The 27,660-nt window shown below is 43.7% G+C and overlaps 1 protein-coding gene across 1 annotated transcript in view; it reads right to left on the bottom strand.

Moving 5' to 3' along the window:
• Positions 1-27,660, bottom strand: part of SGIP1 (SH3GL interacting endocytic adaptor 1) — a 178,772-nt gene that overhangs the window by 90,655 nt on the left and 60,457 nt on the right. The window contains exon 4 of the mRNA XM_065409303.1: positions 2,705-2,789. Coding sequence (XP_065265375.1) covers positions 2,705-2,789 — 85 coding nt within the window. The remainder of the gene's footprint in view (positions 1-2,704; positions 2,790-27,660) is intronic.

Below are 27,660 nucleotides of genomic sequence, written 5' to 3'. Positions count from 1 at the left end.
ACTCCAGGTTTTGTTTTGTTTTTTAGGTTCTCTGTGTTTTTAAACCACCCCTCTACCATTTTTCATATTATTGTCTTATTTCTGACTCCAATCCACTTTTTATTCATTGCCTTTTCCTTTTATTTCTGTTCTACCCATCCCAGCCCACCTCTACCACCTCATGGCTACTTGCTTTTTTTCCCCATTTCTTTAGTTTTATCTGTCTGTTCCCTTCCCCTTCTCACTATTGTCATCTACCTCCCCATCTCTTTGCCTTCATCCCATCTCTTCTCGACTTGCCTCACCTGAAGGGTGACCAGATAGCAAATGTAAAAAATCAGGACAGGGGGTGGTGGGTAATAGGTGCCTATATAAGAAAAAGCCCCCAAAAATCGAGACTGTCCCTATAAAGTCGGGACATCTAGTCACCCTACTCACCTGCCTCATAGCTGTTATTTGAGACAGCTCAGAGGCTCACATGCTGTTCCCTAGTCAATTTCAAAGAGTTCAAGTAGTTGTTTGAGTCTGTGGTATCTGTTGCTAAGCAACCCATTCACAAGCAAAGGTTGCAATATAACAGTTGTTACCATTTTGCTGATGCAATGGCCCAATTTTTTTTTTTTTTTTTTTTTTTTTTTTTTTTTTTTTTAAATACAGGCCTTTTCGCTTTGCTTGAAGCACAGATTTCCAGGGATTAACGGCTTGCACAGGTATTTTCAGGTTACTGATGAAGATGTACGGGAACTTCACCTCCTCTTTTTGAAGGCAGAAGAAGCCATTGCCTGCGGCATCAAAATGTAAATTGGAAACAACATATTTATTATTCTCCACTTTGCCTATGGCAGCAAAATCCTACAACTAGCCCCATTTCGATGTGGATCTCAGTGACACAGCAACATCAAGCAGAAGCGGAGAACTGGCAAAATCAGAAGCAGCACAGAGCCCTCTAACTACCTATAGAAATACTGTTGCAAACAAGGGGCTAGATTCTGTAAGCTGTCTTCTGGAAAGACTGCTCAAAGGCCTACACCAGGATACTAATTATCCACAACCTCCCTTTCATCAAAGGGAAGGGAAGCTGGTCAGCACCACCTAAAGAGATGACAGTGGCTAAAAAGGGGACATAGCCAGGGTAGCTAGGGATGCATTGAATCAGTGCATCTGCTGGGCAGATTTCAGCAACAGGGTTCCTATGGCACCTCAACTGCAGATTAAAATGGTCCTCACTAGGTGGAAGTCAGAGGGAGGATGTTGTAATCAAAAGCACAATCTGTCCAGGAAATGCTGGATATGTTCACAGAGTTCTAGTGATGGTCACATCGGTATCAGATAATTTAGCAACCATGTGACTGTGGTATTAGTGTTGCCACCCGTCCAGGTTTTCCCAGGATCATCCCTTTTTTGAGGTGACTGTCCTGGGAAGTCTGTAAGGATGTTCAGTATACATGGCCAGCTGTCCAATTTTATGGGCTCAGGAATATCCCAGATGTTCCTTATTTTTTGTACCTCAGAGGTAGCAACCTTATGTGACACATTTTATCTGGGCAAAAAGATATGGATTTCTCCATTGTCAAAAGCTAAGCACATCTGAGAAGCCTTAATTCCCTACCCCCACCCACCCACACTTTCTTCCATAAGTGTATCACTCCTCCAGAGGTTGCTGTATGTTCAGTTGTACAGCAGGTGACATTTTCTGTAGTCTTCTTCTGTTGCTCTTTCATTTATGATTCTAGTTGAACAAGGTATGTTTTCAATTAAAACTTTTCCAAAATACACTTATTATAATGGTATATCCCTTACCAAAGAACCCTACAGCATGTTGCAGCATTAGGACAAAATCATATACTTGAAAAGGAGCACACTAAAATATATGCCACTTCCCCTAAGTGGCTGCAGAAATTGAATGTTTTCCATGAAATGAAAACAGTACTTAGAACAAGCCAGTTTAACAGCGAGAACCCTTAAGAATTAGTAATCCTATTATGCATGAGCATCATCTACTCCCAGCAATGAAACATCACCTTGAGCCATAACTACTTCTGAAAGCACATAAATACAAAGCCAGTTGAGTGGTTTACTACTCCAAGGACTGGCCTTGACCTGTTAAAACAGCATATTTAAATGGATAGTGTATCTAAAGAGGATTCTCAGCAGACCACATGCAAGTTGGTAGTTTAGACAGAGACACTCACAGCAGTAATATTCCTCTAATTTGCACACCATCACCGCCACAATCGGGAAACGTGCCTGAAACTAAATTGTCCCTACAACATTAGATGGAAACAAGCATCACATTCATTTGGCTACTAGATTAATATGAACATAGGACACAGGATTAGAATGGATCCCCTGGTTCCTTGAGTCTCGTGCTACTGCAGGCAATCCTGCCATATAATCCTTGTTCATAAATTTGTCCAGGTCCACCTTCAAGTAAGTTACGTTGCTTTACCCCACTATTCCTAGTGAAAGGCTGTTCTGGAACCTCAAACCTTCTTTTGGATTTCCAGCCTAAATTTATTCATGGCCAGATTATACCCATTTGTTCTTGTGCCAACATTGTCCTTTAGCTAAGGGAAATATTTTAAAATGTATTGTTGAATACTGCACTGACAGTTTTGAATAGTAATGTATACAACATATGTCAAGTGTATATAGCACTTCTACAATGTCCTGGTATAAACATTTCAGTCATTCACAAATACATGAAGTTGTATTGCAGACTTACGTGGAATCAGTGTCCTTTTCCTTCTTCCGTATTCCAAAGGCCTTCCTTGTACGCTTTTTCAATCCTGTGAACAAAATGAAGATGACTCAGAGGGAGATATTAATATCGTGCTAAAATAAATAATGCTAAAATAAAGGTCACATGCTCCATTAGCAGCTGTAATTAAAAACAGATAGGGTTTTACAGCTAATACATACACCTCTACCCCTATATAACGCTGTCCTCGGGAGCCAAAAAAAAATCTTACCGAGCTATAGGTGAAACTGCATTATATCGAACTTGCTCTGATCCGCCAGAGTGCGCAGCCCCCCCCACCCCGAGCACTGCTTTACTGCGTTATATCCAAATTCGTGTTCTATTGGGTTGAGTTATATCGGGGTAGAGGTGTACTCTCATACCTTTTACCAGTTCATCTAAAAATATCTATTACTTTATTCCATATTTATTGAACATCACATGTCACTCAGTAATTATGGTCAGCAGTTTTAATCATCCATATTAATTTTTGGTATTAAGACAGAATTTCATTAAAAAATGCAGTACACCACGACAGATTATTAGACCACTGAAATACATTTTAAGGAGTAAAATGCTCAAACTAGCTTACAAACTAGCTTGTGTCAAAAGTTCAGAAAAGCACACAATACTTCTACCAACATCATGCTTTTCATATATCCGTAGTAACATTTTATACATGTGTGTGTGTGTGGAAGGGGGTGTGTGTGGGTGGGTCTACTTTTTTTTTTTTTTTTAAGCCACATGGAAGCAAAAACATCCATACACAATTACCATTTCAGCCTTGCCAATAGATCAATATACTATATATCATTCTGTATGGTCAGTGCTTAATTTGTAATGATAGAGATGCCGGGGCTCAAGTAATTTTTTTTACATTCATAACTGACGCAGGAAGCCCAGAGGTGCCGGGGCTATGAACTGCCAAGCCTAGAGGTGTCGGGGCTCAGCCCTTGCAAGCCCTGGCACAAATTAAGCACAGTAGATACTTGTATTATAAGTATTATAGAATGTAAATTAGCCATCAAAGAAAACAACCAAAAAACAAAGTTTGTGTATCCAACCTGCCACATTGTATGAAGGATACTTTAGGTAGGGAGTAATTTCGACCCTCTTGTACTCAGACTTCTGTTGCTACAATGATACCCTTCATTCCACCCTTAGACACAAAGTGCTCCTTCACCTTGCTTCTTGAATATTCCCTGATGGCTTATCTACAAAACAGTGCCTGTGCACTCTGCTTATCTTGCTGGAAAAAGGGTGCTGTAACAGCAACTGCTACCAGAGGATTGAGGGGTGAAGCAGAGAAAGCAGTTACAAGTGCTTGTTTGGAGCACTGAAATGCTAGTCAAACCTGTTGCAGAGAAACTTACAGCTCAAGTGGTCCTTCCTATCTAACTAAGTAAAACACCTCTCATGTATTCAAACATCTGCATGCCAGGCTCCCTTCTGGAATCTAGATTACGGCACACATCTTAGGCCTGGTCTACACTAGGAGTTTATGTCGAATTTAGCGCCGTTACATCGAATTAACTCTGCACCCGTCCACACCACGAAGCTATTTAGTTCGACATAGAGGTCTCTTAAATTCGACTTCTGTACTCCTCCCCAACGAGGGGAGTAGTGCTAAATTCGACATGGCCATGTCGAATTAGGCTAGGTGTGGATGGAAATCGACGCTAATAGCTCCGGGAGCTATCCCACAGTGCACCACTCTGTTGACGCTCTGGACAGCAGTCCGAGCTCGGCTGCTCTGACCAGCCACACAGGAAAAGCCCCGGGAAAATTTGAATTCCTTTTCCTGTCTGGGCAGTTTGAATCTCATTTCCTGTTTGGACATCGTGGCGAGCTCAGCAGCACTGGCAACGATGCAGAGCTCTCCAGCAGAGATGGCCATGCAATCTCAGAATAGAAAGAGGGCCCCAGCATGGACTGATCGGGAAGTCTTGGATCTGATCGCTGTGTGGGGCGATGAGTCCGTGCTTTCCGAGCTGCGATCGAAAAGACGGAATGCAAAGATCTACGAGAAGATCTCTAAAGCCATGGCAGAGAGAGGATACAGCCGGGATGCAACAGAGTGCCGCGTGAAAATCAAGGAGCTGAGACAAGGCTACCAGAAGACCAAAGAGGCAAACGGACGCTCCGGATCCCAGCCCCAGACATCCCGTTTCTACGAGGCACTGCATTCCATCCTAGGTGCGGCCGCCACCACTACCCCACCACTGACCGTGGACTCTGAGGATGGGATATTGTCGACGGCCGCTTCCTCGGACATGTTAGCGGACGGGGAAGATGAGGAAGGAGATGAGGAGAACGAGACAGTCGACAGCGCTTACAACGCTGATTTCCCCGACAGCCAGGATCTCTTCATCACCCTTACAGAGATCCCCTACCAACCGTCCCCAGCCGTTAACCCGGACACAGAATCAGGGGAAGGATCACTCAGTAAGTGTTTAAAACATCTAAACATTTATTTTTAACAGAACAGGAATATTAACAAGATTAACAATGGGTTTTGCATGATTACTTTGCCCTTTGCGCTTAACTTTTCAGTCCCTGGCAGTGCAACCACTGAAAAAAATCTAACAATGTCCGGTTTAGCATGATTGTTCTGCCCAAGCCGCTCTACTGTTTAGTCCCTGCCAGTGCAGCTACAGTAAAATCCGGTCTATATGTCCGGGGATAGAGCTGAAATCCTCCATGGACATCTCCACGAAGCTCTCCTGGAGGTAATTGGAAAGCCTTTGCATCAGGTTCCTGGGGAGAGCGGCCTTATTGGGTCCTCCGTAGTAGCAAACATTTCCGCGCCAGGAGACAAGCAAGTACTCCGGGATCATTGCCCTGCAGAGCATGGCGGCATACGGCCCTGGTCTTTGCAGGCTTTCCCGAAGCATCCTTTCTTTTTCCGTCTCTGAAATCCTCATCAGAGTGATGTCGCTCATGGTGACCTGCTTTGAATTAGGTAGGGGAATGTTAGTATTGGGACTGCTTGCCCGTTCCTTTACAGAACTGTAACCGGCGGTTTACAGCCACGCGGTGGAGAGGGGCAGCATACAGGGATCTTTCCCTGGGACAGCCGCGAGGGGGTGGGACAGGGGCAGAGTTCATGCTTGCCGGATTGCTGGCAGCAGGGACTGGCATTGCTTTCAATGTGAAAGGAGGCCAGTGCTGCTATTAAAGTTTTAAGCAGCCGCAAGTCTACGGCTTACCATGTCGGCCTGCTACACAAATTACGGTGTCCTGCCCCGCTTCTCTGATCTGCACTGCAAGACCCCAGGCACTGAATGCGAAGGCCGAAAATTCGACCTGGTCCTGAGTAAGCATGTGATAGGTGCTGTGCATGGTCTTGTTCACAGAGAAAGACTATGTTCTTTGTTCACAACGAAATTTATCTTTCTGAGGAATTCACTCCCTTTTTCCCATTCCCACAGCTGCGACTGTCTCCCAACCTAGCCTGGCATCACATTCCCAGAGGCTAGCGCAGATTAGGCGTAGGAAGAAGAGGACACGGGAGGACATGTTCTCGGAACTTATGGGCTGCTCCCGAGCCCAGGCAGCCCAGCAGACCCAGTGGAGGGATAACTTGTCCCAAATGCACCGATCACACATGGAACGGGAGGAGAGGTGGCGGCAGGAAGACCAGCAGGCGACTCAAACGCTGCTTGGACTAATGAGGGAGCAAACGGACACGCTCCGGCGCCTTGTGGATGTTCTGCAGGACCGGAGGCAGGAGGACAGAGCCCCGCTGCAGTCTATCTGTAACCGCCCTCCCCCGCCACCAAGTCCCATACCCCCCTCACCCAAAGTCCAAAGAAGGAGGGGCGGCAGAGTCCGTGAAAACTCTCACTCCACCCCTGCAGACTGCTCTAGTACTAGAAGGCTCTCATTCCCCAAAATTTGACAAGTCCTTTCCTTCCCGCCTCACACAAGCCCCCGTCCAAGTTTCACCCCCCAGTTTCATGTGTAGTTGCTAATAAAAAATATGTTTCTGTTAATTACTGTTTCCATCATGTTCTTTTGGAGGAGAGTCTGTCTGAAGGGGGGAAGGGGGTTGGTAATTGGACAGGACAGTCACCTTTAGCAGGGTACAGAGGCGGGGGCAGGTTCAGCAGCAGGGCACACACACAGTGCAGTCACTAGTTACCCTGGTCAGTCTGGGAGGTGGTTTTCATGTTCTGTGGAGGGTGGGAGGGTTGCTCTGTGACTTTGTGGCGGGGGAGGGCAGTTAGAGATCTTATGCAGCGGTCCATATCCTGGATCACAGAGCCACGCAGCAGGGGATCTGTAACCGTCCTCCCCCTGCCACAAAGTCACATAGCCCCCTCACACACAGAGTCCCAATCAGGAGGGGTGGCAGGCTCCGTTGAAACAACCAGTCCACCACTGCGGAGCCTGTCATTCCTGGAGTTTAGAAGCGTCATTTGCATCACTACACTACACCCGCTCCCCACCACAGTCTGCGTCCCAGGTTTAAAACATTCCCACGAAAACAGTAATAAAGAAAACGGTGTTCATTAACAAAATTCAAGTGATTTTATTTTTAAACGTGTGTTGGAAGGGGGGGAACGGGGTATGTAACTGGAGAGGATACTGAACATTTAGTGGGTAAAGAAACGGGGGCAGGTTCAGCTTCTCTGTACACAAACTTAAAAGTCACAGGTTACCCTGCTCACTCAGGAACCTAGCTTTCAAAGCCTCCCGGATGCATAGCGCGTCCCGCTGGGCTCTTCTAATCGCCCGGCTGTCTGGCTGGGCGTAATCAGCAGCCAGGCTATTTGCCTCAACCTCCCACCCCGCCATAAAGGTCTCCCCCTTGCTCTCACAGAGATTGTGGAGCACACAGCAAGCTGCAATAACAATGGGGATATTGGTTTCGCTGAGATCACAGCGAGTCAGTAAGCTTCTCCATCTCCCCTTGAGACGGCCAAAAGCACACTCCACCACCATTCTGCACTTGCTCAGCCGGTAGTTGAAGAGTTCTTTTTCAGTGTCCAGGGTGCCAGTATAGGGCTTCATGAGCCAGGGCATTAGCGGGTAGGCTGGGTCCCCGAGGATGACTATAGGCATCTCCACATCCCCAAGAGTTACTTTCTGGTCAGGGAAGTAAATACCTTCCTGCAGCCGTCTAAACAGACCTGAGTTCCTGAAAACACGAGCATCATGAACCTTGCCCGGCCATGCGACGTTGATGTTTGTAAAACGTCCCCTATGGTCCACCAGTGCTTGCAGCACCATTGAAAAGTAGCCCTTTCTGTTAATGTACTGGCTGGCCTGGTGGTCCGGTCCCAGGATAGGGATGTGAGTTCCATCTATAGCCCCACCGCAGTTTGGGAATCCCATCGCGGCGAAGCCATCTATGATGACCTGCGCGTTTCCCAGGGTCACTACCTTTGAGAGCAGTACCTCAACGATTGCGTTGGCTACTTGCAACACAACAACCCCCACGGTAGATTTGCCCACGCCAAAGTGGTTCGCGACTGACCGGTAGCTGTCTGGCGTTGCAAGCTTCCAGAGGGCTATGGCCACTTGCTTCTGGACAGTCAGGGCTGCTCGCATCCGGGTGTCATTGCGCTTCAGGGCAGGGGACAGCAACTCACAAAGTTCCATGAAAGTCCCCTTCCGCATGCGAAAGTTTCGCAGCCACTGTGATTCATCCCAGACCTGCAGCACTATGCGGTCCCACCAGTCCGTGCTTGTTTCCCGGGCCCAGAATCGCCGTTCCACAACATCAACATGACCCATTGCCACCGTGAAGTCCTCGGCGCTGGGTCCCATGCTTTCTGACAGGTCTGTGCCACTCTCAGATTTCAGGCCCTCACCGCGCTGCCGTAGCCTCCTCGCCTGATTTCTCTGCATCTGCCTCTGGGAAAGGTGGATGATAAGCTGCGAGGTGTTGATAACGGCCATAACTGCAGCGATGGTCGCAGCGGGCTCCATGCTCGCAGTGCTGTGGCGTCCGCGCTGTCACTGACCAGAAAAGTGCGCGAACTGATTTCCCGCCGGCGCTTTCAGGGAGGGAGGGCGGTAGTGACGGACGGATGATGACAGTTACCCAAAAGCACCCTCGACACATTTTTTTACCCAGAAGGCATTGGCGGCTCGACCCAGAATTCCAATGGGCAGCGGGGACTGCGGGAACTGTGGGATAGCTGCCCACAGTGCACCGCTTCCAATGTTGACGCTTTCCCCGTTAGTGTGGACTCACAAAGTCGAATTACTGTCCTTAGTGTGGACACAGACGTTCGATTTTGTAATATCGATTCCACATATTCGATTTAAGTAAAATCGAACTACTCTCATAGTGTAGACATACCCTTAGTCTCTGTCATTCAAAACAAGAGCCATTCAGTATTTCTGCTCTAATGGTAATCTTTACCTTAAGGCAAACGAATGGTAATCTTTCCAAAATATAAACAGCCCATTCCAAGTACTAAAAATAATAGCAGCTGTGAAGCGTGGGCATAGATACACTAATGACTTCAGGATTTGGCTAAGTGTATCCTTACTTAGTACTAATTCTGCATCCAAAGAAGTGGGCTGTAGCCCACGAAAGCTTATGCTCTAATAAATTTGTTAGTCTCTAAGGTGCCACAAGTACTCCTGTTCTTTTTGCGGATACAGACTAACACAGCTGCTACTCTGAAACCTACTAATTCTCACGGACTTCAATGAATTCTGAGTCAGGATAGAGCAAAAGCAGTTTTAGGGTTTCCAGATTTGATCCATAGATAAGGAGGGCTATAGAAGGCTATTTAGATCACCCAGTCTGAATTTTGCTCCCTACATTATTTATATTATGTCATATCTCAAACTACTTTTCAGATCTAACAAAAAAATCTCTCCTATTTTCGATGGGCCAAACACAAGGTCCTCATTCAGTCCTTACACAAAATCTCAAAACTTCAAACAAGAGTTTTGAAGGACTGCAAGATTTTGCCCACTGCTGTCAGCAGGTTAAGCTGGTATTTTTCAACCCACTGTCTTACAAATGTGGCCACCTGGTTCTCAGGCACATTTCTCAAAATTAATTTGCTAAAATGTGAGATTTATAGCTTGACTGTGCAAGTTGAGGCCTTTTGTCCTTCAATCCTTTATGCCTATTGCGAAGTCAGTAAGTAATATGCGATATAACCTCCCTATTTAATATGATTTATGTGTATATGAAACTGGTGTTTAAGAACATGCAAAAAAATACTCATCCATTCTGTAATGGGAATAATGGCAAGGTTAGCATCAGAATTGTTCAGCTGTCTCTTACAGATCATACATTCTAGGAGAGATTTTCCTTTAGCTCATGTGGTTGGTGGCCTGTATATCTAAAGTTCTGACTAGCCATGATATGCAGCAGTTACAACTATGAAGTTCTTCATGGCACAGGCGCCAACTCTAGGGTGCTCCGGGGCTGGAGCACCCACGGAAAAAAAACTAGTGGGTGCTCAGCATCCACCAGCCACATCTGTTTGGCAGAACCCCCTATCAGCTGTTTGGTGGCTGGGGGAGGGACTTGGGGGAGGGCGGAGAGCAGCAAGTGGGCGGGGGCAGAGTGGGACAGAGAGGTGGAGCAAGGGTGGGGCTTTGGGGCGGAGCAGGGGTGGAGCACCCCCTGAGGAAAAGAAAAACTCAGCGCCTATGCTTGGTGGCCACGGATTTGTTAAACTAGTGGTTCTTATACTGGGACCCATGGACATCTGGTGATACATGAGCACTTGATCATGGATGGCACCTCCAGTCATGCTGGTGGGATGGTGGCTCAGAGTACAAACTCCTGTAAAAACAGCTGTAAACAAAGGAGAGTAGTTGGCACTACGTGACATACCAGCTTGTGGTTCACCAAGAGCTGGTATGTCACGTAGTGCCAACTACTCTCCTTTGTTTACAGCTGTTTTTACAGGAGTTTGTACTCTGAGCCACCATTCCACCAGCATGACTGGAGGTGCCATCCATGATCAAGAGTCCCAGAGGTACAGGAGCCAGGAGTCACAAGGAGGACCAGAGCCCACCAACAAAAGGAGCAGCAGGAGAGAAAAAAAACAGGCAGCATGAAAAGGGAACCAGTGATTATGGAATAGGGAAGCACGTGCAGGTAAAGGGAAGAGAATGGATGGGAAGAGATGAAAAGATCAAAATGGGCGATAGTCCAAATTATTGTTTTAAAGAAGATGAAACACACTAAATTAAAGAGTTAGGATACCTAAATACCTACCTACTGTTACTTTTACAGAAAAGTCACTGTAGTTGCATTAGCAAACAGGCCATTGATGGGGTGAGAGGTGGTCAGCAAAGACCACATCTAAAAAGATGGTTATCTGAAACGCCTCTTCTATAGTTTTATGGGCCAGATTTTCAAAAGTACTAACACCCAGCAGTTCCCATGACAACACTTCTGGATAGATTTCCAGAAGATCTCAGCACCCAATGTACTGTGTTCTTTTGAATCTAGCTGCATGTTGCTAACATGTGAATTAAATTAGTGTCCTTGAGTGCTAATACTAACACATGTGATGTGTGTGACTGAACATACCCAATGTGTATCAGAAGTCTCCAGGGGCCTGGGAAGACTAAAATGAATACTTATACAATTAAAAAGTTTTATATTCTATTTTATATCAAGAAACTTGACCTGTCAAGTATAGTGTTAATAGTGATGGGGATTAGAACACAAAGCCTAAAAGAAGGTATGATGAGGAGCACAGGGAATTAACCATCGTGAATGGAGCAAAATTTTGGGACCTGCAAAACCTGTAATTGTGGGCAGAGGGCCACCCTCAAGATAGAGAGCATCACCAAGTATGTGGGATGTCTCAGCACACTGATGAGTTTAGGGTTACCATACGTCCGGTTTTTCCCGGACATGTCCGGCTTTTTGGTAATCAAACCCCCGTCCGGGGGGAATTGCCAAAAAGCCGAACATGTCCGGGAAAATACCAGCCGGGCACTTCCCCTCCCGCAGGGTCCGGAGGCCTGGGGGCTGCCCAGGAGGAGCAGAGCAGCTGGAGCCCGGGAGGGGAAGTGCCCGGCCGGCGGCTGGGGTCCGGAGGCAAGGGGGCTGCCCGAAGCCAGAGCGCTCAGGCAGCTCGGCTCTTAAACAGAGCCGAAGAGTCAGGGGAGGAGCACAGCAGCCGGAGCCCGGGAGGGGAAGTGCCCAGCCGGGGGCGCAGGGTCCGGAGGCATGGGGGCTGCCGGAAGCCCGAGCGCTACCGGCTTCACGGTTTGCCGGGCAGCCTCCAGACCCTGCGCCCCCGGCTGGGCGCTTCCCCTCCCAGGCTCCAGCTGCGCTGGGGAAGTGCCGGCCAGGGGCGCAGGGTCTGGGGGCTGCCCGGCAAACCGTGAAGCCGGTAGCGCTTGGGCAGCTCTTTTCGCATGGCTGGGAGGGAGGAGGGGGGGTTAGGGCGGGGACTTTGGAGAAGGGGCGGGGAATGGGCGGAGTTGGGGCGGGGAAGGGGCGGGGCCAGGGCCCCATGGAGTGTCCTCTTTTTTTATTTTTTAAATATGGTAACCCTAGATGAGTTGCTTCATTAGCTTAGGATCATAATACATGGTACCAACTCCAGAGAAGAAAGGGTGTAAAGAAACTGAGGGACAGCCTCACCTCCCCAAAAAATAACTTCACTGGAGGCCTGAAACATCCTAAAGCCAGACTCAATCCTGAACAAAGAATTTCAAGCCTGATTCACAAGATAAACGTTAGTTTGGAAGTTTAAATGCAGAAATAAAGCGCCGCAGTGGCTGCCTTAATACACCAGTCAGGAATTACAAAACAGCTAATCCATGCAAATACTGACCTCTTCAGCATTACAGGGGTAATCTTCATGGAAGGATGTACTGTTCCTGAATATTTTCTCTAAGATCATCAGGCTAAAACCGATGTTTCTTCCACATCACTCATGTTTGACTCACCTTTAAAGGTATCACACATGTATGGCGTCCCAGTTCCAATTCCAAGATACTAATGATATACAGTGATGTTCCACTCTTAGCCAAATTTGTATTTGGCACTAAAAAAAACCCTAGAGCAACTAGTAGTGCTTAGTCAACTTTTGCACTGATACTTCTCTTTTATGGGACATTAAATTCGCTTTACCCCTATTTAGTATTTAAAGATACAGTCTATGCCCTTTGCCCAGTAGCGTTATGCAGAGTGGTATCAGACATCACAGAAGCAGCAAGGGCAGAAGACTAACTTGATCTGTGACTGGGTGTTTCAGACCAGTTAAAGGCAATAACTGACAACTCTGCTGACGTGGATTATTTTTGTTGTTAGGAGAAAGGGGATAATGTGCCTGGTGACAGCACAAGCAACGTTCTACAAAATGGCAGCTGTGATATCACCGCCTTGGAGTATTTTCCTGTGAATTTCTTACTCTTTTCAGGGCTGACTGCTACTCACAATGGTGCTGTAATGATCATGTTGCAGAAGTGCACTGGGAATAGATTTTGTGGCATTTCAGGCTGAAAATAAGTTTCAGGGGTTTATTTAGAGTTTATAACTCATGGCTTGGGCAGTCCTGATGCCATGCCAGCCTCTGCTAGGTCATTTGTGACAGTCTATTCCCAATGGGCCTCTCTATGCAGGTTGAAAAAGGCATTCAGCACTGCAGGACTATCTTTTCACCTGGGCATCTACCCTGCTTCTACTATCTAATATTGAAATGCTTCCCTGCCTTTCACAAAGGAAGTCCTGGCATCGTAAATGTATTTTAATGAGCTGTCCCAGTCCCAAACACTTCTTAAAAAAAATTCTAAGTAATGAAATTCCATCCTTGGGCAATGACAGACTTGACACGTCCTGAGACCATTTTAATCTTCAGGCAGCAGCTTTTAAAGTGATGGCTAGGTACTAAAGCAGACTGCCAATTAGCTGAATCCCCCATCTGGCAGCTGCACTCCCTGTATGTATGTTATCCTGCACACTCCTGCATTAGGTCAGGTTCAAAATTAGCTGATCTACTAGTTGGGCCAAGGAGATCCTTCTCCTTGGCCAGATGAGCCTGACCTGTGTTAAATCTGGTCTCAGCTGGAAGTCACTATCTGTGTATCATTCTCTGATGAAGTACATTGTTGGTCAAACCTGTAGTGCAATCAGTGGTCATGGTCTATGCCACAACTCAGAGACCTTGTTTGGTGACTCCAGACAGCACAAACTGAGTTTAGTTAGTTAGTGAGCTAGGGAATTATAAGGTTTTGCCTAGATCCAGTAGCAGCAAAAAGAATCATCCTAACAGACCCATTTCTTTTCTACAAGGAACACTATCAAACCATGCTCCAATATACCTATGCTGGCTTAGATGTGGAGACAACACATATCCTTGTATGAAAATTATCCATACCCTTAAGTGTGTAAAACAGCTCAGTATAGAGGTTAATTGTTTTGAAAACAGATCCCTATACCAATTCCCTTTTTCCTTTTATTATTTATAGTTGCTAACACCAATTAAATCAAGAGTATATCAGGTATATACTTGACTTTTAGTGGGAAACAAAAATAATGTTTTTGTTTTCAATAAATGTTAATTTCAGTCAAAATTCTCCACCAGTTTTCATAATAGATTTTTTTTAATAGCAGATTTTTTTCAAAGATTCAGGAATTAAATTCAAACATTTCACTACATTAATGCAAAACAAACAAATGTATTTTAGGATAATGCAATGTGTTAGCATGGAAACATTCATTGAGGACTGGTATTTTTAATCAGGAAAGACTGAAATGCTGGGTATTCCACTAATTAAGTACTAGTAAAATATAACTAAGATATAATAGGGAAATTGCATATTTATTTTTATTCGTATAGTAACAATTTTAGACAATTACATAACTGGTGTATTGTCTGTAGTATCTACAAAAACAACAAGGAGTCTGGTGGCACCTTAAAGACTAACAGATTTATTTGGGCATAAGCTTTCGTGGGTAAAAACCTCACTTCTTCAGTGTCTGTAGTATCGTACATAGTGCATACATGCATTAGAGTTACTCAGTATGGAGAAGAGCAGAGATTCACAAACTGTAGTCAAAAGGAGAGGCAGTTGGTCACATGGAGTTAGCTCTTCCTCCTTACTTCCAGCTCCTAAGATGCCTTAAAATACAGGTAAAAATATATTCTCTGCTTCCCCCTAACTTTACTTTTCTAAGTAATTGCTATAGTTGCACAAGAATGTTATGGGATGGCAAATAGGAGGCCATGTGTTGATACAGAGATTGCCTCAGAGAAAATTAGGTTGACATTATGAAAAATGTTTGGACACCACTGTAGCAGAATACTATTCAACACTAATTCATTCCCATCAGCATACAGGAATATAAAAATACTATTGCCAGCAAATAGGAAATGACTGATAATGATCACCTTTGGGAACTGAGTAACTGAAGGTAAATCCAACAGCACATAATGAATGGGGACGTAATTATACCCCGCTTTGCTGGGTATTAAAATAGTCCTGAAACATTTTCAGCAAAAATAAGTCATTAGTGCATATGCAGAATCATGTACACAAAAGAATAGATGACTTCAAAATTAATTCACAAAAAAGTTAATCATATATGACTCTTAATGGCATTATTACCAGCTTAAGCAATCGCACAATCCTATTGCTGTAAACTCTTGTCTTTTCTATCCTTACACCAATATTCACCACCCTTCCTCCTCATGTCTTCACTCAGACTGTCAACTTGTTCAGGTACTTATGAGAGTCTCTGTAATAATTAGTATCCAAGCACCTCTCAGTATTCCTGTGAGGTATACAACTATTATACTCATTTTACAGAAGATAAACTGTTACACAGTTCAAATGACTTGCCCAAGATCACACAGGAAATCTGTGGCAGAGCTGGAAATTTAATGGACATCTCGCGATTCCAGTCCTGAGCCATAACTACAGGATTATTCTAATAAATGTTGCTGACTTTGTATTGAGAGCTTTACCAGACATTGAGGTAACAAACCCACATGAGGGTTGCCACCTATCCAGGTTTTCCCAGGATCATCCCTTTTTTGAGGTAGCTGTCCTGGGAAATCTGTAAGGATGCTCAGTATACACTGCCAGCTGTCCAGTTTTATAGGCTCAGGATTGACCTAGATGTCCCGGTTATTTGAATCTCAGAGGTGGCAACCCTAACGTACACAAGGAGGCACAACCCAGGTTCCAACAAACAGACCAGAACTGTCGTAAAGTCACAGCCCATACTACATGTGCCATAACTGGACACAGCCAGTTGTACTTCCTATTCCATACTACTGCCAGGTCTCTTAGATGGATAGGCTACGATTTTCAAAAATCAGAGCCAAAATGTAGGCTCCTAATTCCATATTCAGGCATATAAATATGAGGCCAGATTTCAAAAATGCTGAGCACCCTACAGTTCCCCTTGAAAACCTGGCCACGTATTTATATGCCTGACTATAGATCTAGGAGCCTAACTTTAGGCACGCTCCCTCTCTTTTTTTCCCTCCCCCCTCAACCTTGGTAAAGTCCACTACACTAACTCCCCTTTGGGGCATGAAAATTTTCTTTTAGTCTCTATTGTAAAACACTGTGCATATTTGTGGTATTTTACATATGAGAATTAAGAATAAATGTTATAGCTGACAAAACCGAGAACTAAAAAATGGCCATTGGTCAGGTCCTTTTGTGCAGATATTGATGTGAACGGCCTGCAGGAGAAATCCCAACCCTTAGTAAAATTCCACTTGCTCTTTTCTTTGTATGAAATGGTTTTCTCCTGGCTACCGTCAGATAGCCAAAGACTCTAGCATCTTATTTACCCTTCTTGATACCGTTTTCTTCATATCCAGTTCTCAAATATTCTGTGTGTGTCACATAATGTTCTTCTGTAAGGAAAGGCCTGACAATGATTCTGCAGAAGTAAATTCAATTTATCTAATCTTTACATATTTCAAATGACAAAATTAGTGCAGAGGACGACACACAGCGCCAGCCAAGGAATGCTTTTATTATGTTCATTCTGCAAGCCAAAGTGCTCATTTTCAACTCGTATGATTGATGCTTTATTTTTCGCTACACTGCTTACTTTGAATGTGTCCTTGAGTTGCAATTCATTTCAATATTCCCTGACATTCTGCATTTGTTGATAGTTTCTGTTACAAGTTTCAGTAAGTATGTCTAAACATTAGTTTTCTCTGCATAATGTCAAAATCACATGGGCTAGCATTTGGCTTAGTTTTTAACCTCAAAATGAAACATTAACTTAATCTCTTAGGGTACGTCTTCACTACCCGCCGTATCGGCGGGTAGCAATCGATTTATCCAGGATCGATATATCACGTCCCGTTAAGACGCGATATATCGATCCCCGAACGCACTCACTGTCGACTCCAGAACTCCAACAGAGCGAGCGGCGGTAGCGCAGTCGACGGGGGAGCCGCGGCCGTCAATCCCGCGCCGTCTTGACCCCAGGTAATTCGATCCAAGATACTTCGACTTCAGCTACGCTATTCGCGTAGCTGAAGTTGCGTATCTTGGATCGATCCCCCCCCAGTGTAGACCAGCCCTTAGTACCCTCTCGGTGACAGATTTCAAGAACTGCAGTGGTATAAAAATCAGCCTAGTTTCAACATTTTAAAAACACAGCATCATTACCAATTACAGGAAACAGCATTTACCACACCTATATGAGCCACTAAGTTTTGTACTAACTTGAAAGGTCTAGAACTTGGGGTTGAAATCCTGGCACCTACAGAAGTCTGTGGAAGTTTTGCCATTGACTCAATGGAACATGGATTTTGCCAGGTATTTGAGAGACTGCCTTATCCTTAGTGCCCCACCATGAAAGTTAAGATGTGCTCAGGGCCTTTTGCTGCTGATGCCCACATGGCAGGACTTCTTAAACTGAAGGATCACATCTATGGAATTTGCACCTTCTAATCCAACAGAATGAGTTTGTCAACCTTCAGGGCACAAGGCAAGGCTTTATTTGTTCCATAAAGTCCTTCAATATTTATGTGTGAGAGAGGGGACTTGTGCTGGGGTCCCATTGAGACAGTTGATTAGCACATAGGGAGGACACTGGAACCCTGATTTTATTAAGTTACCCTATGGGGTAAATAAAATATTTTGTAGTCATTTTGTGAAACAAAAGCAGCAACAATAGGGTACTATGATACTACACATGGTATGATTTTTTTTTTATAAAGAAAACAACCCCCCCATATCAGGTTTTGAATCCACGTCTCCAACAGTACACTAAGTAGTCAGTATGAATTTACTAAGAATAAATCATGCCAAACCAGCTTCATTTCCTTCTTTGACAGAGTAACTGATTTGGTGGATGGGGGAATGCAGTAGACATAATATACCTGGACTTTAGCAAGGGTTTTGACACAGTCCCACATAACATTCTGATAAGTAAGCTGGAGAAATGCAGGCTTGCACAACTACCATTAAATGGATACATAATTGGTTAAACAACCAAAAAAAAAAAAAAGTAACTATTAAATGGAATGATGTCAGATTGGAAGGAGGTCTTGAGGGAGATTCCACAGGGATCTGTTCTGGGTCTGGTGTTATTTAACATCTTTATTAATGACCTGGATGTAGGAATAGAGAGCATACTGATCAGGTTTGCAGATGACACAAAACTGGTGGGGGGGATTGGAAACACTTTGGCGGATAGAGCTAAAATTCAAAGGGATCTGAATAAACTGGAGAGCTGGGCTATAGACGACGAAATGAAATTCAACAAAGACGCATGTACAAATACAGAATGGGTGATAACTGGCTTGGCAAGCAGCACTGCTGAGAGGATCTGGGAGTTGTGGTGGATCATAACCTCAACATGTGTCAACAATGCAATAAAAAAAAAAAAAAAGGAACTTTAGGTTGCAATAACAGAGGCATAGCATGCAAGTCACGGGAGGTGATAGTACACTCTATTCAGCACTGGTTAGACCTCAGCTGGAGTACTGTGTCCAGTTTTGGTCAGCAATGTATAGAAATGATGTACAGAAACTGGAAATGATCCAGAGGTGAGCGACAAAGACAATCAAAGGGATGGAATGCAAGCCCTATGAGCAAAGGCTGAAGGAACTGGGTATGTTTAGTTTGGAAAAGAGGAGATTAAGGGGGGACATGCTAGCAGTCTTCAAATACTTTAAAGGCTGCCATAAAAAAACATGGAGAAAAGTTGTTCTCTCTTGCCGCAGAGGGCAGGACAAGAGGCAATGGGTTCAAACTACAGCATAGCAGATTTAGTTTAAATCTCAGGGGAAACTTCCTAACTGTAAGACAATGGAAAAGACTGCCTGGGGAGGTTGCGGAAGCTCCTTCACTGGAGGTTTTCAAAAGGAGGCTGGATAGTCATCTGTCTTGGATGGTTTAGACACAACAAATCCTGCATATTGCCAGGGGGGTTAGACTAGATGACCCTTGTGGTCCCTTCTAACCCTGTGGTTCTATGATTTTAGGTACAACCACTAATAACGAATAGAATAGGAATCTGTTTACAAGAACAGAAAGGCCAGCAAGTAGAACTTCATTTCACACTCAGTGTAATCCCTTTGGGGTTTAGAGAGCATGGCCCCTTTAAATCTTTTTCCGAGTGGGGGAGTGAGAAAAAAGGAGGAAAACTCCAGGGTGTGGCTCTGGAGCTTAGAGGGAGAGAGAGGTGGCAGCAGCCCGCAGGCCCTCGCAAAGGAAGCAGCAGAGAACCTGCCTGAAGCCTGGGGAGGACAGGGCGGCCGATCGGGGACACCCCAGGACAGGAGCCAAGAGGAGCTGCCCGAGAAGGACAGGCTGGAGCTGGACCCAGTATCACCGCTGCCCAGAGCTGTATGGGGCTGTGAGTACTGGGGCTTGGGACTCTGCATTGGGAACAAGGAGGGAGGCTGCTAGCTAGTTAAGTAGGGAGGTGGTCGCTATGTGTGGCTTTGCAAAGAGCGGCAGAAGGGGGCACCGGAGGGGTTTGTTGGGCAAAGTTCACTGGCGCCGAAGACGACCAGGAGCACCCAAGACTCACTACTGGACTGGAACTTTGCTCAGGACTCCTGAACTCTGTGTGCAGACACATTGCTCAGTGTCTGCCCTTCCAGACTGTGCTACCACTGGGCCTGTGGGGCCTTGGTTTGGATGCAACCTGGTTTTACTGCTCTCCCTATATTTCCTCTTGTTGCTTTTCTCCTCTCATCCCTCTGTAAAGAAATATTTCCCTTTCTTATTATATCCATTGTACTTTTCCTGGGGGGTGTGTGTTCACTCTGGGGGGTTTGGAACCAGTGCCCCTGGGGTGGAAGGGATTTTTCCTGCTGCATTCCTGCACGCGCCTTCTCTTGGCCAGAGCTGCCTGCAGAACAGACTCCATCTTGGCCATGAGGGTGCTAAAGTTACATCAGTATAGTGAAGAACACCTTTCTGAGGAGTAATTCAGTAGAGCTTGAGAATATGCCCAATGACCCTACTACACTGTGAAACTTCTGAGACAGGTGTTCTCTACTGTGAAAGGGAAAATAAATCTCTTTACTGCTTCTGGAAACCACACACTGTAGGTTTTGCCTAAGGTAGGAATGTGGGCATGAGAGAGCTATTCAGAAAAAGAGAGGAAGAAGAGGCTCTCATAACACACCTCTTTACATAGCACTAGAAAGTTATAGGGGAATTAATATATTTGCCGTTTATGCAAATAATTACAACTATTCTGAATACAAAACATTTTGGCCCCGCATCTAAAGGAGAAGGAGCTGCTGGTAGGGGACTGTCTGTGAGGGGTCATCCGTTTTGGAAACTGCACCTGCTGTAGGTCCAGATTTGTTAACTTTATAGGCACACTGCAAAGCTCATTTCCCCCTCCCCCACTCTTTGTTGAGGAGCACATGGGATGCAATCTATATATTTACGGGGAGTCCTTTTATGTTGTGATTGTTCTCTACAGTTGTACTTTAAAAAAAAAAAAAATACCACCACCATTAAACATAGAAAATTACTTCTGGGTCTGGGTCAGTCATTCCGAGACATGTTTATTGCATCTTTCCGTAATGACTATATTACATAAGAGTTTGATTATGTAGGGCTGCAGAGATTCTCAGGTCAGCGTGATCTTACATACACCAAGTATGATGCCGAGCACAGGCACAGTTGGATAAAGGAAACTGTTACAGTTGCTTTGGCAACCTCAACTCAATTTCCTTGATTTTGTACATTTGTTCAGTGTAAGGCACTGCTTATACTGTATCTGGTTTTTGGTTTAAGTGCAACTTCTTTCATAACAGAGTATGTTAATAGCTAGGTGAGACCTACAAGGATCTCACTGCACAAGCATAACTTTACCCCCTATGCATTAAAGGTTGGAAAGAAAAAAAAGTTTAGCAAAGTGATCTGTATTCTTAGTCAAGATAGACCTCAATGACTGACTTGACTAAATATTTTGACCTAGTGTTCTGCTCAGTTATATAATGGGTTAACTGTCTAAAGTCTGCATAAAATGATAAAGGTTAGCAAAAAAGGTTTATGAAATGAAAGACTAAAATAGAAAATGGCATTGGAGACAGTGTCTTCACAGCCTGAAGAAATGCCCATTGTTGAAGCATGTTCTCTAATCAAACTTTATTTTTATAGCATGCTTTTAATACCTTTTCCCCCCTTACTTGACAGACAACCCACTCAGGAGACAGCATGCTGAGGCAAATCCATATTTGTTTGATTTTCCCCCTCCCCTTTTTATGTTATTTCTGGTCACAAACTAGCTATTTTTAATTTGAAATCTCCTGTCAAATCCTTTCAGGCCTCCTTCCCCTCACAACAATTTAATGTTTATCCTGACATTAAGATTATCTTATTTGTTCTATAGGAAATGCAAGACCCATTAAGAGTCCCTCCTCCCAGTTAGGTCTTACCTGTAATGACACACAATGTAGGGTTTTCGTTTTACCCACTTTGCTACAGACACCTGTTTTGACGCATGGTTACCTTGAAGTAGGGTGACCAGATAGAAAGCGTGAAAAATCGGGATGGGGGTGAGGGGTAATAGGCGCCCATATAAGAAAAAAGCCCCAAATATCAGGACTGTCCCTATAAAATCAGGACATCTGGTCACCCTACCTTGAAGGCAGGCCCAGCAGGCACGGAGGAGGCTCCCTTTTCAAAGCCTATGCCAAAGCAATCATACAGATTAGCGGTATGAAGGTATTTTAAGATACTCACCTTCCATTCTACTGATTATTTCATTTCGAGGTTACTTAATCAGCTAGTCCTGACTGGGGTAAGGCCTCAGGCCATGTGGTTTTCTGCTGCAGCACTAAACTGTCACCTGCTTCTGGCACAGTTATTTGGTTCAAACCTTCCCAGCAGAAAAGCAACCTTTTTAGCTATGGTAAAGTAACTATGCTTGAGACTGGTAGCAGGAGAAACTGAAGACTAGCTCTTTTCATTAATGACCATTGCAGAAAGGAGAAAAATACAAATACGCAGCGGAGGGACGTCATCTACAGATATTTGCTGCCCACAGGCTCCTCTTCTGCTCCTGTCAAGTGTCCCAGGGAATATGGTCAGCTATTGGGAAGGGGAACCCTAGGAATGCCAGTGAACAGGGTCAGTCTTTCCCACTTGCAATTCAGGGGAATTAGAAGTAATATAATGAAGGAGGTGCAATGGGAGTCTGCATTATGATAAGGCTAAAATAATGATTCATTTTGGATGCCATTTCTCTCTGATAGAGGTTACATATTCTGAGATTAACTCACCCAAGCCCTGGCTTTAGTGGGAGGAAAACTGTTAGAATGTCGTATCTGTCTTTGAAAAGACAGAGAGAATCATTTGAGAGGTTGAAATATATGGACAGTAACAGAGTTCTGTATTTTATTTTGAAAGTCTCCAATCCCATTTCCTAATTGCTTGAGGTGCTGAAGAATTGGAGAGTTAAACGATTCTTAAAAATTCATCCTTATAACGCATCAAATGAAAACAACAACGCTGTATCCATTTTTATAAGTTTGGCAAAACATCCCTGATACACTGGAAATGCTGCAGTTCTGGGAGGGTGCTTGTAGACAGAGGTGAGGAACTGACTGCTAAGACAGGAAAGGGTGGTGGCGGCAAGTGAGAAAGCACTTAGCTGGCAGAAAATGGACACAAGAGAAGGGAATGAAGCATATATGGCAGCGGAGGGATCCTGATACAGAGAAACAAGGATCGGAATTCCCCAGTTCAGAGAAACTAAAAGTTCAGCTACACAGACTTTTAAAGTGATATTTGTCTAAAGCAGGGCACATACTCCTCACCTTTCTTTACCAAGTACCACTTTCACTAAGCCAGCATCAGGGCATTGATTTTAATTCTCTCTCTCCAGCAGAGCTAATTTAAGAGCAGTAACAGTCCCATAATGGCAGTACTGAGATACACTAGCATGAGTAGGTTTAAATCTCTGCTGGTACATATTTTTTTAAAAATCCGTATCTTCTTATTTGTTACAGTATTTGAATTAAAAATTTTTTTTTAAAAAAATCGAAGAATACTTATTTGTGAAAGCAAGGTTACAGCTAGTGTTATTTGAACCTAATAGAAAGTTAATTCTACATCATTTAAAGCTTCTGGCACTATTTTTCCTGTGAGCATCATCTCATATCTTCCATTTTGTAGCCTATGTTTGGGCTTTGATATTCCAAGAAACATTGCTTGAGGTTGAGGAAGGAACTTGCTTTTGTTTATTTATTTTCCAGTTATGCACATGTTCTTCAACCATACACAGCTTGTTAACCCAACTGTTTAAATTAGGGTTTCTATTTAAGTAGCAAAAATAATTGTTGGCGACAAAGATAGGTCAATTTAATGTTGCCATGTGCCTAGTCCATGTGCCACAGTTACTAGCCTAATTGCACTTCTGACCTCACCTGGTCTCTTTGAGTGCCTCCTTTCTCGAATTCAGGTCTCTAGCACTCAACTGTCTCTCAGGGTAGAATCATGTGATTCTCCCATTATTAGACCAGGCCCTGGGTTGCAGTTCCTTGTGCATCAACAAGAGCTGGGTGAAATGTTTCAGAAAAAACTTCTCACCAAAAAAATTTATATTCAAGTCAACTGAACCAATTCATAAATTGGTACTGAATTCACCAAATTATTTAACTCAAAAAAACAACAACCCACAAACAATTCCCCCAAAATCTGTTTTGTTTTGACATTTTTTACTTCAAATTTACTTTAAAAAAAGTCAAACCCTTGAAAAAGAACTATTCATTTGAGCTGAAATTTTGTTTTAATTTATTGGGAAGAGCTTTTCCAGTTTGGCCAGCGAACTGAAAATGCACTTATTTGCACGGCTCTAGTATCAACTGTGATTTATCTCAGCAAGTCTGACTTGCGTCCAGATCCTGCAATTCTGTTCACTCCGAGAGCAATGACAGTAGTTAACAGACTGATCAAACAGCTTCCTTAAAGTATTCCTTACTTAGAGTGAAGGCATTTGTGATGCTGTAGGATTGAAATATGGCCATGTATACCATTGATATTGCCACTGTTAGACAACTGCAACAAATCTTGTATAAAGGATGTCATGTAAGGGGTCCATGAAAAAGTTCTGAAGTGCTAAATAAGATTATACTCTTTAAAGCCATGCATCATCACTGTATCCAAAGTTATGAATATTGACTATATACCTGTATCTCAAAAAGTGTTTGTTCCTGGGGTAACTCCCACAAGGTAGTTTACGTCCAGCCTAGCCAGCACCTTGTGAATGGACTATTCAAGCTGGATGGCCCATTAAAAATACTTCACTCTAACCATGGGCCATAGGAGAAACTCATTCTGCCCAGATAAGCCTTCCTGTGGATGGCTCAGCACAGATATGGGCAATGACTGCCTCTGAGAGTCATCAAAGCATGTAAGGACATGTGGTATGCTCATGTGACCCTGTACTCCATCTTAGAGCAGTAATTTTCCACAGAGGCTTCTGAGTTGTGTTTGACCCAGTGAATTTCCAGGCACATGGCAAAGGATATAAAAAATCTCTGAGATGTCTCCGTTTTTCCTCTTTCTGGCCCTAATTCTCCGGACTGTGGATTTACAACTAAAAGGAGCATATTGAACTATGGACTGCGGACCTTCCAAACTTTTAGAAGTTACCAGAGAGACTACAAGTCTATAACATCACTGCTACAAACCTGATATAAGAACTTTGTAATTTTTGTATGTATAAGATCTATTAAAAAAAAAAGAAGTTAAAAATGGTTAATAAACCTTTAGCTTTTAGTTACTAAAAAGGATTGGCAGCGGCGTGATTATAGGGTAAGATCTGAGTTTTATATTGACCTGGCTAAGTGGCTGATCTCTTGATAGTAGAAGGACCCTCTATATGATTAAATTGATTTTCATTGATGGTGAGATAAAGGCTGGAATGCCTAAGGAGACTGCATCTCTGACTTCCTGTTAAGTAGTGTGGTAAGAAAGAAGTTTACTTTTGTTACTGGCTTGATGTATCTAATGATGAATAACCACCAGTTGGGGGTGAGTCTGCCTTTTTTCTCAGCACTTGGTCCTGAATCTGGTATTCTCAGCTGTGACCCACTGAGGCACGGTGACATTTCCGAGAAAACATATCTTAAAAAACAATGAAAACAACTGTACGCATACCTAGCTTTTCCAGTGCTGTTGGAACAATTTTTACAGTGGGGGAGCTGAAAGCCATTGAACCAAACTGTAAACCCTGTATATGATGGACACCACTTCAAGCCAGGGGGTGCTGCGACACCCCCAGTTCCAGCACCCCTGAGCTTTTCCCTAAGGCTTATCATTCCTTGGATCTGGGAAGGCCTGACTACTTTAGATTCCCTCCGAGAGTCTTTCACTCTCGGTTGTCTCTCTCACCAGGCAGTTCCTGACGAGTGAAGCCTCCTTTTCCGCCTCTGAGAGACATTTTAAGTGTTTAGTCTTCTTTTGCGCTCTAGCCTCCAAGCCTGGCAAACTAGGTTTGCAAGCGGTTGGAACAGGATTCTTGAAACTAACTGCTTGCTCCACTGTCTTTTAAGCATGTGCTTGGGGTTGCTTCTCTAGAACTTGTATGGCTTTCCTGATTGCATTTCCCACAGCCCCCTATTAAGTTAGATCAATACATTAGGGTTGCCAATTTTGGTTGGAGGTATTCCTGGAGGTTTCATCACATGACATAATCTCTTATTAAAGATTAGTCTGTAATTCCTGGAGACTCCATGGCAATCCTGGAGGGTTGTCAACCCTATAATACATTCACACAGGAAATTCTAATAACCCTCTGTAGTCATACAGCAACTTTACCTCACTGATCAGGTCAATTACAATATTCATACCATTATTACATATCATTATTCAAATATTAGTACATAACAGCTCCATGACCAACATACCTACTTGCAATTAAGAGCTCAGCTCATTTTTATAAGGCTATTCTATCATTTCAGTAACTACGTTCTGAATATATTGCTCTTCTAGTTTTGTTTTGTTTTGTTTGTTTTTTGGGTCTGGGTGAGCTTTATTTGAAGGTCCTGCTATAAAGCTAGGGTTTTCTTTGACCTGCTTTATAGGGTAGAGACTGAGGCATTATTTGCAGCAGATGATCTCAGTCACTGTTGATGACTAATAAGCCAACAAACAGCTCTGCTTTCAGGTTAATGAGTATTATCATATGGATCTTATTTCTCTTTGTGTTCCTAAGCAAAGAGCGTGATCAGTCTGAAGGCCTGGAAACTTGCTGTCTTGACATCAGAAGCAAAACATTTAACCCCTCAGCACCAAGACAAAGAGGGGTTAATGTTATTTATGTTTCTTTTTATACATTATCTTTACTGAGAAAGTGAAAATTATATCATGGCTTTTTTCCTATGATCACTGTGGTATATAAACAGAGGATTCACGCTCTAGAGATACCAGCCAGGACTTTTCATTACCATTAAGCTTTCACAGTTGCATGCATGGACCCACCCACACTTTCAAAGAGTTTAAAAAGTTGAAGGAAGAATCAGTGTTAACCTTTGGCAGCAAGACACTAGAATTCAAAACAGAGCATCTTATTCTAGGCTAGCCCCATCATACAACCTAAGTAAACATACTTTAGCAGATGTGTCTGGAAAAGAAGACTGAGATCCCTATCTTTGCTCTGGTTTCTTTATGCCACACAAAAAAGGCTGGGAGCAGCATAAAGGGGACCTAAAAGTCCCAATTCCAGTCAGGGGAAGACTCCCCCCAGTGCAGGCACTGAGGAAAATAGCCGTAAGGTTGCATCCTGAGAACTCTTTCATAACCTTGGTGTAGAGGGGATGCTGTGGCCCATATGGTGGCTCCAGGGAAGCTATTTAAGTTAGGCCCAGGGCCACTTCTGTTCCCAAAGCAGCCCATGATTGGGAAGATGCAAAAGGTGGCTTAAAGCCACTACAGTACCCCCTGCCCCAGTGGTGCAATTTTTGTGAATCTCAGCCTCTCCCCCTGAATTGCCACTAACACTACATGAATACTATATTAACAGCAGTTAGTCAGAACAAATTAACATTAAGTCTTCTGTTAAACAATTGTTTCATTTGCCTTTACCTAAGCATGTACGGAGGTCAAATCACTGCAATACAGAGCATCCTTCTACTAACATATGGGGGCTCTTTTCAAAATACAACACACAATTATAGTGTGTAGTGCAATAATACTTCAACATAAGTAAATAAAATATATAATACCAAGCTTTCATTCTGCAAAAATTTAAACAAAGTCTACTGTATCAGATATAATTGTAAATGCGTGTCAGTGTTCTAAAACTAGCATCTCACAAAATGCATTTTCGTTTCCTGCATTCCACAGAAATTCTCTTGGGAAGTGTTTCCTTAAAGCTTATAATAATTTCATAGAACAACGTTCTAGTCTCCAGCCAGAGAAACCACATCAGTGGGCCTAGTACAGTAGGTGACAAAGTTGGACGTAGCATCCAAACACCATTAAAAATAGCAGAATGGTGGCGAGAAAAGTGATTCAGTATCCTGTTAACATCAAAC

The sequence above is a fragment of the Emys orbicularis genome, chromosome 8 (assembly GCF_028017835.1).
Source record: "Emys orbicularis isolate rEmyOrb1 chromosome 8, rEmyOrb1.hap1, whole genome shotgun sequence".
Lineage (NCBI taxonomy): Eukaryota > Metazoa > Chordata > Testudines > Emydidae > Emys > Emys orbicularis.
This window is presented reverse-complemented; position numbering and strand designations above follow the sequence as displayed.